This window comes from Centruroides vittatus, unplaced genomic scaffold (assembly GCF_030686945.1).
Source record: "Centruroides vittatus isolate TY-2023 unplaced genomic scaffold, ASM3068694v2 contig_417, whole genome shotgun sequence".
Taxonomy (NCBI): Eukaryota; Metazoa; Arthropoda; class Arachnida; order Scorpiones; family Buthidae; genus Centruroides; species Centruroides vittatus.
Window position 1 is genome coordinate 2,615,301 of NW_027122227.1, and position 12,829 is coordinate 2,628,129.

A 12,829-nucleotide genomic window follows, 5' to 3' on the forward strand; every position below is an offset into this window, starting at 1 on the left:
TGATCAGTCGAAAATATTTGTTTATTAAAGTATTTCTGTTAATGGATTTTTGGTATTGATGTGTAAATTTACATAATTTTATTTGCTGGGCAATATTCAGTTTTATTATTTTTAATTTTAAATTATCATGTCTAATAAAAGCAAGCAAAGAAAAATAATTCATAAACTTATTCTTAATCAGTTAATTAATGTTGTGTTCATTACAAATTCATTCATATTTATTGATCATTCAAAAAGAGCACAATGATACTGTTGGATGGAATTGTTTCCTCAAGTTAATCACTGTTGTTAATATAACTTAATAAATAATCTAAAAATTGAATAAAGTACTAATACGGTAAAAAGCTTAAGAACAAATAGAAACTAACTGCTGCGTGCTGTATTGTGTATGCACACCGCATCTAACAGTTTTAAAAAATATTTAGGCAAATTAAACTAAAAGAAATTATATAACAAAAATAAAAATTTAACAATGCAAAATTTTTCATTATAATTCAAAAGTTTAATGTAAGTAAGAAAATTGGCTTGATAAAAGAAAAAATCTTTTAAACTATCATTGGCTTCACTGTTCCGTATTTTAGAAACATAATATTGACCTTAGTGGAGGAAAATTTTTAATTTCAGTCCTATTTACAAAATAACAACAATGAACATTTTACAAAAATAATTGTAATTACATTAGAAAAATTGAATTCTACAATCAGTTTGTAGAATTTGCTTTTTCTACAATCATAGTTTGTGTAAAAATAACATCTTCATATTAAAGTAACTTTAAAAAATGTTTAAAACATTAATAATAGTACTTGATTTTTCATGTAATGGATTTGATAATAAACTGCATTATAAACACTGTACTGTAAGGCAGCTTTCAGTGAATAAACATTCAAATTCAATAACAAATTTGACTAATGTCTTAATAAAATCTTAAGTCTGATCTTCTGAGAATAATGCCAATGTGAACGTTCATATTGAATATTTTTACAGAACAATGTTTTTGATATTTTTTTACTTTTAATTTGTAATTTAGTTAATAAATAATGTCTTTTATCTACTTATTCAAAATAACAGATCAGACAGAAAACTCATTTTCAGATAAAATATATTCTATAAATCAATGTGAATCATTTTTAGCAATTGATTATTTAGATTTCAATTAGTGAATCTTAACTCAACATTTTATATAATTAAATTCAGCTAAGTAATAAAATACATATTGAGTCATTAATGTATTACATGACAATTTTTATTTTACACAGATACAAATTTCCCAATGCTTTTAAACAGAAATTAATACACCCTATCAAAATAGGAAATTGCATCAAAATCTTTACACTACACTTAAATGCAATGCACTTACTTATACATCGCTTCTTACGAAGCAAAGCCACATGATGATAAACACATTTATACAGGTGTATAAAGATACATTGGTTAGAATGTTCTTCCAAGATAAAAAGTATCTTCACAAGTGTAACTGGGTAATGAAATTTCCAAAAACCCAAGTTTGGAATAAAATTCTACTACAGTTTTGTCACCTACATTCACTTCACTGAACAGACCATGGGATCCTATAAAATGTATCATTATTACTATTTTTAAAAATTATCCTTCTTTTATTTAATTACAAAAATAATTTTACCATTTGCTTTTAATGTGGACAACACACATGCCAGAAGGCGTTTTGGCACACTTAGGTCAGACACAGTTGGAAGAATTCCCATTCTTACAACAGAAGGATGATGTTTATAAACTTCTTCAGGCATAGCACATTTGTAATTGTGGAAACTGCTAATTATTTCCTGAAAAATAAAAAATATTATATAAACTTATAGGATAGTCTTAAATTGTCAGGTTAAAAAAAAATAAAAATTCTAATATTTATAATACTAATATATTTCTTTTAGAGTTCTTTAAAGTTTAAATCAGAAATAATTATCTGTTATATACTGATATAAAGCTACTAATTTTCTGTCTTCTGTAATATAATACTGATGATAAAAATCCTAGTCCACTTATTCCAACATTTGGCATGAAATTGAATCAAAAATCACACTTCAGGAAAAAACAGCAGAATGTCAAGCTGCTGTGTGATGGGAGTCCCGCGTACACACCTAGCAATGTCATGCTACAAGTTCAAACAGCAAAACAAGAAGCGAGGTTAAGAACCAAAGGCAGTTTTTATGCAATGACACCCATGTTTCCAGATTGAGGATTTTTTATTGACAGAAAACTTAGGGAAATTTTTTGAAGTGACATTTTTTCACTTTGGTCTTTTTCAGTAGACCCCTTTCTCACCAAAAACACCTTTCTCACTTTTTCTAGCAAATTTTTTAAATTAAAATTAAATGAACTAATGTTTTCAGCTATCTTAAATAGTCTTCTTCAGTTTAGGCATAATTTGGAACGTCCAGAGCAAGAAAGGTGTTTTTCAATAATATATAAAAGTTGCACATAGAATTGTAAAACAAAAATTTTGACATGACAGAACCTGTGAAATACTGCTTAAGCATTGTGATCAAATGTGTTATTTGGAATTATTCAATCAATATCAACTGACATAACTGAAGTATCAATTTTATAAAGTAAAACTATTTTTGAGTTTTTTCACCATGATAGAGCATAAAAAACTAATTTATCAAGAATTTTAAAAAAGTAATTACCTCTGATGGTGTCATCATTTCTCCATTATCTTTTTTAGGAGCAGGATATTTTGAACAAAGTTCTGTTATCCAAGCCATTTCTAACTTCTTTTGAAACTGTTGAGCATCAAGGGCAGCAAGAGCATAACCACAAACACCAGATTCATCTTCCACAACAAAACAATATTCTGGGCTCAAACATAAAAAGCCACCAACCAATCTAAGAAATATAAAAATAAGATTAAAAATTTTTTAAATTATGATACATATGCATTATCAAAATATTACTTACTTATCACCAATAAGATTTGGATAATCAGGAAATACTTCACTGCCATCTCCTCCATCATCACAAGTCTTACGACATACTTCATATACAGCAGCCTAAATATAATCAAATATAGATAGTTTCATTGTTAAAATTTTTTAAAATATCAATGCAAAACTAACTTTTTAAAATATGTGTATCCAAGTATTTTAACTTTGTAATAAAATAATATCTTATAATATAACAAGGTGCACAAAATGAATCATATGTCTGCGATAAAAAAGTATAGAGAATGCTTCAATAAAACACAAGATTTAAATTTATTTCATCTCCTTCAAAGTATTCCTCTCCCACTGCAAAGCACTTATTGTATGCCAACATTTTTTCCCATTATTAAAACATGTTTTAAAGTGATTTTCATGAACCTCTTCAGGACTCTCAACAAATCTTGTTTTATGGCATCAATTAACTTAAAATGAAGCAGAAATTTTAGTGGAGAAAACAGGAAAAAGTCATACAGCCATATCAGATGAATATGGAACTTGTGGAACTGTATTTTTTTGAATTTTTGACAAAAAATTCATAACAAGAGCATCGTGAGCAGGTGCATTATGGTGGTGCAAATCCATAAATTTTCTTGCTACAAATCAGGTCATTTTCTACAAATTGCTTCACATAAATGACACAAAACACTCAAATAATATTCATTGTTGACAGTTTAGTCAGTCAGAAAGAATTTGTGATGCACAGCACCATGACAATCAAAGAAAACAGTCAACATGATCTTGATTCTTGATGGACTTTGCCATGGTCTTTTTGGTCTTGTTTCACCTTTCAAGTGTCATGCACTCGATTATTGAGCTGTTTCAGTGTCAAAAGCACAGATTCATGTTTCATCACTCATATCAATGCATTTTAAAAATGATTCACCCTTGAAGAAGCATTTCCTTGGCCACTTGAACATGTTATTGTTTTTGGGAAAAATTTGATATTTTCAGGACGACTCAAGAAGTGACACATAGTAAGCTCAAATGGTCTTTTAAAATTGCTTGACAAGATCCAAATGATATTGGAACATGTTCAATAATGTCCCTAATTATTAAAATAATGATCATTGAGCATAAAATCTGACTTGAGAGATGTGTTGTTTGTCAGTTGAAGTGGATGATCTACCAGTGTGTAGTTCATCTTCGACACATTCCTTGAACATCTTGTATCACTTGAAAACTTTTTTTGATAGATTATTATCAACAAAGGCTTTTTGCAACATTTCCAACATTTTTATAGCAGTATATCCATTGAAAAAACAAAATTTAATGCACATTCTTTACTCATTACACTCAACATTTCGGAAAAAATCACAAGTGCAAAAATTCTCCATACATAAAACAAGCAATTATTTGCAGATTAAAACAGACGATGACATATGGGTTACTGCTAGATGCCAATAAAAGTCATACCAAATGACGACAGTGCCTTCTTGCACATGTGCAGTTTAAATGAACCATTCTTAGTACTTTTTGATCACAGTAGTACTTTTTTAGTCTCTAAAATGATCAATAAGACAATCCAGGAGGATTGACAAAATCTAAGGGATTGAATAGGAGTCAGTTAAGCTTTCAGGATCAGAAGTTGACAGCTATTATAGAAGTTATGTGGTTTTATTTGTGAATTGTACACAAGCACACATCATCCATTTATCAACAAAGCAATGACATGTTATATAGTACAAGAGTTTAATTCTCTTCTCACGGGGCCATATTCAGAAATGCTACTATTGTATGATTCTACACTAGATATGCATCAAGCAGATTATTGGATCAATGTAATTACCATTACAAAATATCAAAAGCTTTGAATAGCAGTGGAGCCAAATAAAACAAAAACAATCTTCTTAATTCCAGAAAAATTATTTAATAATAAATGTTTTCACCTATTTAAGGTCAGATCAAGTACATTTGAAAAAAGTAATCAATCTGAATTTTCAAATATCTGTAGAATATGTTCAAAAGTAGAATAAAATGAAAAAATATTTAAATATAAAAATATTAATTTATAAAATAAATAGTTAAAAATAAAATTTACAAAAAACTATTTCAGTTTCATTGCTTTGGCCATGTAAAAACAGTTCTAGCAAAATAAAGTGAACCTCAAAGAACACAGCTATACTACAGTGTAACATGACTAGAGCTGACACTAAAACTTTTCATACCAGAGTACTCTTCTTTTGTTAATAAAACACCTGAAATAATTTGGGTAATGCAGCGTTTCTCAATCTGTGGTGCAAGGATCTCTGGGAATCCACAAAAGTGTTAATGAGGTCCTCAAGTTCTCAGAAGAAAGAAGCATATTATATCATGGAATAAGAAATGCTTCTCAAAATATTTACCTGTATTAAAAAACCACCAACTAAAGTTTAAAAAATAATAGTAATTGAATCTTATTCTAGAAGAACCATTGGAAAGTTTGAGAAACACCACCCTGGTGTTTGGCCTGAAACATGTGCTTGGAACATTTTATACTCAAAGTTATGTAATTTTTCCGACTAAAAATTTGTATTAATTTCAAGTTCTCTCTTCTAATTTAAACGAAGATGAGCATCATTCAAAACAGTTGATAAGAATATTAAAATTCAATTAACTATTACAGTACATAAAAATTTTGGCATTAACAAGGGGAACCTGGGATGTTGTCATCACTGATTTCGATGAAATTTTGTGAATGTGTAGTATTTACTTGTACTTAAACTACCAAAGCCTCAAGACTCACTATTTAATCATGATTTTCTTGAGAATGCCGAAGTTTTTCTAGAACTATTAATACCTATGCAGAAGTGCCATTCGCATGTTCATAGCTTGGCATGATTAGTTAAAGCACTGTGTGAAGAGCTTTAATATATGTATTTGAATTTGATAAAAGGGGAACCTGGGAAGTTGTAAGTGTTTTGGGTTTTTTTTATTTTTGACCTAAATGAAATTTTAAACAGAAACTTATGTGTACAGTATGAAAAACTTTTTAAAAAACTGACTAAACATTACTTATATAGTAAAAATGCAAATAATTTACAAGTGCTGTTTATTGATGATTTTATTGCTATAATTAGAGACTAACTTCATATGCAGTTTTTTAAACCTAGCACAAACTTACGTAAGAGGTTAATTTTAATTTTTACACATAAAATATGAAAATTTATTTGTTGCTCTATGTTAAAAGATCATATTATTTTAAAATCTTTAAAACCAGACAGGATAAATTGTGATCATGCTAAGTTTTTATTTTTTTTTATTTTGATGTTCTGGCAGTAGTGCAAACACTTGCTTCTTTTAATGAGAGTTGCAAATAAATTTTAAAACTTACAATTCCATAGCTAACTAATACTTAATATTAGTTTTACATTTTTATTTTAGAAAATATTCTAAATAAAAATTTTAAAAGCAATAATTACAAAATGCAATACAAAGAGAGAGCAACAGAAAACACTTGGAATAGGCCTCCAAAAAAGGGATCATGCTGACCACTAGTATATTATATCATCAAATTGGCATATTTAAATTTTAATTTATTTTATGATTTTAAAGATGATGTTAGTCTGGCAAAATTATAAATTTAAGAGAACTCTTAATAATCTAACATTTAAAAAATTTTATCACTAATACCTTACAATTAACCTGTAGTCACAGGCAGTTTTTTAGCTGGCTGTAAGCATAAGGGGGTGATTTTCTGTAGACTTTTTGCACATAATTATGCTTTAATTAATTGCCATTTCTTGAATTTGATGATTCTGAAAAATCATGATGTATTTTCTCTGCATATGCAAAATCATACATTGTTTAGTTTATGGAATTGTTTAGTCTTGAAAGAGGTTTTGTTTACAGAACAATGTCATTCCACAGGAAGCCTCGTAAACTTTACAATGGTGTGGACATATGTGAAACAATATCCAATATCAAAATCTTTATTCAGTAAATTAATAAAAAGCCAAACTCAATAGAAAAAAGTTTTTTAATAATTTTATTCCAATAATTCAAATTCAGCAGATGCACCATAGCACTCTGCAAAGGAAAGTGACCACCACTGATTCAAGGTCAATTTGTTCTCTGATCTGTTAGCTTAGCACATGTAGAGTTTTGATAATGGCAGGCTTATTGTTACTGTTTTGTCAAAGGTTAAAATATGTAAAAAAAATTGAAAATCCTGCCAAATGCAAAGTATGAAGTGTTATTCATTTTCTAAACACAAAAAAGTTTATCCTAGAGAAATTCATAAACAAATCACAGAAGTGGATGGTGATCATATTATGAAGAAATCAAGAGTGAGAAAATGTTATTTAATGTTTAATGAAGAAAGATAATGTATGCCACTGCACCACATACTGCTACAGCCCCTCAAGCTGTGCTTCAGAAATTTGGCTGAACATTTACAACCAATCCCAGTCAAATTTCTGATGAGTCCCAGTGACTTTCAGCTTGGGAAATAGGTGAAAGAGTTTTTAGGTGGATTTGGAATGGATGATGAGGCAAAAGAAGCTGTTACTAATTGGCTGAACGAACTGGTGCTGAAAGTCCATGATGAAGGAACCCAAAAACTAGTATCACACTACGACAAGTACTTAAATCATAATAGTGACTACACAGAAAAATAACTGGTCTCGTACTAATTACTTAACAAAACTTTTTCCTTTTCTGTTATCATTACTATTTTTTTCCATTTTTTTATAGTCAAACATTATTTCTTGAACACCCCATATATTAATTAAAAAAAAAATTGAAACAAGTTAAAAAATAATAATAAATTACCTCATCACTTGCCAAATAAGGACGTATTGTATAAATTTTACTTGTAGGCAGTTCTGGAGGTTTATATAAGAAGAGATCACTTACACTTTCAAGTGGTAATAATCTCTAAATATCAAAAAATATTAAAAATAATTACTTCTATAATTTTAAAGACTGAATTATTATTTTATCCATTCTTTTATCCATTCAGGATATTGTTTTCATTATATCTAACAGTTTAAGTTTATAATTAAAATTATTTTGCTAATAATAATAATTAGTTAACTTTCACAATAAACTCATTAATTAACATTGAAATAAAAAATTGTATAATTTAATTATGTTTTAAAATAATAAATACAATTAATCTAATAACGAATTATTTTATTTTACAATTAATCTACTTTTATACATACATAAATTTCTAATTTAACAAAATAATAACAATAATAAATAATGATATATATCTTGAAATTCAATACCATTTTCAAAATATTTCCAAATAATGCATTACCATTATCAGAAATATTTTTATGCATTGAAACTTGGCACATTACGGGTATTCTTATCTTATTATGAAATCTTAACTTAAAAAAAGAATCCTACAGAAAAAAAGGACTGTTAATGTAAACGCAGCGCATAGATTATCAACCAAATACATACTTGCAATTCAGCAGTCAGACCACCTCTAAAGAGCCATGGTTCTTGCTCTCCACTCATGAATGCTTCCTTATAACCTTTTGAGAACCCTAAAATTTTCAATTCAAGGAAAAAAGAACTAATTGATTATGAAGTTTAATTACTGCTAAAACATATAAAAGAAATTAAACAACAAATATTAAATTGCTGCAGAAAATATAATAATGGCATATGAAGTATAAAATATTGCACATCACACATCCTGCTAAGAAGTTTTTTGTTAGGAAATGCATAGCACATGAATAGGAAAAATAAGCAATTTGGTAATCCAAATTTTGAGGAAATATTAATTTGTTTGATTACCAGACAGCTTTTACATATTTTTCCTAACTATTCTGAAAGAAAATCAATTTTAAAGCATCTGCCATGCTTTCACCATCTAACTGATTAGCACTGGTAAGCATTCTTTGCTTCTGCAAAATTACTAACATAAAATCAATCTAGATGGTAAAACAAAACACAGTCATAATCTTCTTAGTTGTGTGTTCCTTGGATAGAATAAGAATTAAGAAAAGAAAAGTGATGAATTAGTTGTTTTCTTGTCGAGATATATCCATCCATGATACAAATTAATTACACCTCTGTAAAGTATAAACAATATTAGTGTAGAAACAGCTTTCCCTTCATCTCTGCAGCATTGTTCTTCCCTAATAATTTCATTGAATAATAATTAATTCCGTATTTATAACAACAAGATCTGTCAAATTTATAGAATTTGATAAAAACAATACTTTGTAAGCATTACATCACTATAAAAGTAACATACATGATTTCAAAACTGTTAATACTTAGACAGATTTTGTTGTATAACTGTAACAACTAAATTTAAATGAAAGGTTGAACGTCATGAAGAGTGCCTACATGTAAATGGAGGAGACAAGAAGCTGGTCACACCTGTTGGTACTCTTCCAAGTGCTAAAGCAGTGAGGGGAAAAAAGAAAAAATAAATAGATTAGCATATTTCTGTTTGATAAAAAATTATTTTTAATTAAAATTATTACTGAAAACATATATTTATATATTTAATCTATTCCAGATGTACGAAATTTGATTGCTACAGCCAATTCCTACGAGCAGTTGTTCTGAAAATAATTAAAAGTAATTTAGTATTCAACGAAACTAGCAATCTTTTGAAATTTTAATTCTTATATAAATAGCACTCATAAACTCACGCTCCTATTTTCATATAGAAAGAAAATTAAACATTTATAAAATTTTTGATAGTTTGGCATCCTTAGGATTGCTAAATATGCCAGACTATCAAATAATAATATATAAAAATCAATCTATCAACTATTTGCTACTAAGCTTGGGAGGATTAAAATATTAGTTAGAAGTAATTCAAAGAATATAAGCACTTCCAATTATTAGAAATAAAAAAAGAAACTCCTATTGGGTTTGGTAGTAATGAGCCAATTTCATTCTACTCATTGTAGTTCAATTTAGCTGATACTGTTGTAACTCCTTATTTGGCCAAATCTTTCTATCTATCAACTTTTAAATCAGATTATTGGCAGTGCTTTATTGTCAGTACTGAATTACTAAGGTTTTATTCTATAATCATTTGTAAGTTTATTTTCAGATTGCTGGTTACCTTGAAAAAACAAAATTAAAATTAAAAACTGAAACAAATTAGTCATCAGAACCTGTTCACACCTGAAACAAAAATAATATTCTTAATGCAGCACACTCACATCCCAATTTCTTGATTGCATTCCTATGCTTTTAATAATGCCTGTAATTCTGAAAAATTAAAAAACAACTATATTTCAGTTGTAATAAATTCTACAATAAATGATATACATATATAAAATGAAGTAAATGGCAATGTATAAAACATGAATCTGGTATTAAAAAGTTTTTATTCTTAGCTGTCAATTTAAAAATATCTTTCATTTAGATCACAAAAACCAACTTAATATATACGCACTTAAAAAGAAAATAAATTTAATTGAGACATAAATAATCTATTCAATTTATGAAATATTTTGAGATATTTCAATAGAAAAAAATTTAACAACTGAACAAATATTTAATCAAATAAATATGACACTGATTATCATAAAATTTTTCATTAAATAATAATTAACAGTAAATGAGCAATTATTTATCGTGACATTGCCACAATTCCGGTATTTAATTAAAAATATATGCTCTCCACCTCAAATTAGTTGCGGCTTGCCCCTGTACATCACACTTTTCCTTTTACAATAGAGTCATCTATTACTAACCTCTTTCAGGGGAAATTTTTGAATTGAAACAACATTGACATTTGATTTGCAGCAGAGGCTCTTATATAGTTAATCGGGGCCTCCTGCCCCGAATCCAATCTGGTTTAGTCTTTCATCTATCTAACTCCATTCCTGAGATTAAGGAAAGATAGACAGATGGATGACGATGGGAATTTATAGGTCTATAATTTTCAAACTGCAACCCAAAAAGAATTCTAATTTAAAATTAGAAAAATATGTTAGAATAAATAAAATAATTACAAAATTCGTGAAATACAATTTGCTTAATCACAATCAAATTATCCATGGTTATATATTTTTTTAAATTAAATAATAATTTATCAACTCATTTGAAGAAAACAATAATAATACTATTTCGTGTGTTTTTACAAATACACAATTCACAAACAATTGAAACAAAAATTCATAGAACATTTATTAATAATTTTTGAGATACAAAATGCTTAATATTCTCTAAATGTAAAATTGACATTTGTTATGCCACTTTTGTGTATTATTATTTCTCCATAAGATATTAATTCAGATAACATTTGCTTATATAACTGCATATGAAACCAGTAAAACTGACACCAGTAGGACTGTGGGCTTTTCTTGCATGAAATGTTGCAAGTTAAGAATTTTCACACAATGTTGCCAAAAGAAAGTGTAATATTTTCAGTTATTATTATTATTTTATTACAGCCTTAATTATTATTTTATATTGTTGTTATTTTACTACTTTTTATAGCATAATTTATAAAAGTATAAGTTTACAATGATATTTTAAAAACTTATAGTAGTAGGTATATGAACTTTTGGCATCAATTAGTCCATTTACATATAAAATATAACTCAATAACATCACTGTGTAATGTTGCTCAATATTGTACCAATTAATAATATTACATGGTGTCCACTGTACAGGATGTGTACATGTAAAAAAATTAGAAAACAATATAACAGATCAGAACAAATCATTAATTACAATTGAATTATTGAGTTACTCCTTAATAAATATATAATTATCTAAATTACAACTGAATAAGCATCCTTTGAGAATTTACAGATATTAGAATGTATTTTTCTAATTTATAAGTAAAATATGATGGTTATATCCATTTAAGTTAAACGTTTAATTGATATTGCTGATATGACATTCTTGCAAAGAAACTAATTGAACTATCATAGATACAAACTAATACAGTGAAATCTATGTAAACTGCAATCACATGATATTGAATTTTTTTCCATTTGGACAAGTTTCAGTATTTTTTTTTCTTTAAACTATACCAGATAAATATCATGTGATTATGTTCATTTTTATAGTAAAATTTATTTTTATTACTTACATAAGCAATATTTTATTACTAGATCAAATTCTCTAGTTTAAGCCAAATTAATTCAATGTGATTTCAACTAAAAACAAGAGAATTTGAATGCAAGAACTGAAAACTGTTCAATTCTAAAATGTTCTCATCATGAGAACCTGTACTATGTACAGTACTTAGTTAAAATATAAATCTGCTATTAGTTTTTTACTTTCATGACTACAACTTGTTTTCCTTGGACCATTCCAATAAACTAATAATTCATCTCATTCAAATGTCATCATCATTAATAGCTTGTTCAAATAAATAAACTGCAGATGCTCTTTGACTTGCGATGTTTCAACATATGATGGCCAATGTGAGTGAAGTGGAAGTGCAGAAAAGCAGTTAGAATTTGAATTCAAGCTGTTCTATTGATGCATTAATGATCTTTTTTGAGACTTTTCTTTATATATATATATATACATCATCTTATATCTTTTACAGCATACATATTGTCTGCACAATGACCTGTTGTGTCTCAATGAAAAACTTAAGATAATACCTAGGCATGGCAGTTATGGTAATTGCTGAGTTTGGACTACTGCAATCAATAGCCCAGACCAATGTTACATACTGTACAATATGCAACATTATGTATTATATAACTTTGCACATAGCCCATTTATTTAGACTTATAATTTGTTTTTCAGAACAAAACCCCATTGTAAGTTAAGGAAAGACTGTATTAAAAAAAAAAAGCAACAACTAAAAATTATGATAGTATTATAATCCATATTTAAATTTTCATTACAATTGAGTAACACAACAAGATATTTATGTTTTTAACTTTACAAACATTTAATATTTAGTTATTTTGAATTGAAGTACATATTTAAAATGCAATTCA

The 12,829-nt window shown here is 27.6% G+C and overlaps 1 protein-coding gene across 2 annotated transcripts in view; it reads right to left on the reverse strand.

Annotated features, from left to right (window-relative positions):
* Positions 1 to 1,225: 1,225 nt before the first annotated feature.
* Positions 1,226 to 12,829, reverse strand: part of Oga (O-GlcNAcase) — a 53,995-nt gene continuing 42,391 nt past the window's right edge. The window contains exons 9-15 of one of the 2 annotated variants that reach the window (XM_067272027.1): positions 9,243 to 9,296; positions 8,346 to 8,431; positions 7,704 to 7,808; positions 2,932 to 3,023; positions 2,661 to 2,859; positions 1,640 to 1,799; positions 1,226 to 1,568 (exon numbers count right to left, since the gene is read on the reverse strand). In XM_067272027.1, coding sequence (XP_067128128.1) covers positions 1,432 to 1,568; positions 1,640 to 1,799; positions 2,661 to 2,859; positions 2,932 to 3,023; positions 7,704 to 7,808; positions 8,346 to 8,431; positions 9,243 to 9,296 — 833 coding nt within the window. In that variant the 3' untranslated portion in view covers positions 1,226 to 1,431. The remainder of the gene's footprint in view (positions 1,569 to 1,639; positions 1,800 to 2,660; positions 2,860 to 2,931; positions 3,024 to 7,703; positions 7,809 to 8,345; positions 8,432 to 9,242; positions 9,297 to 12,829) is intronic. The other variant, XM_067272028.1, reaches the window with a different exon arrangement.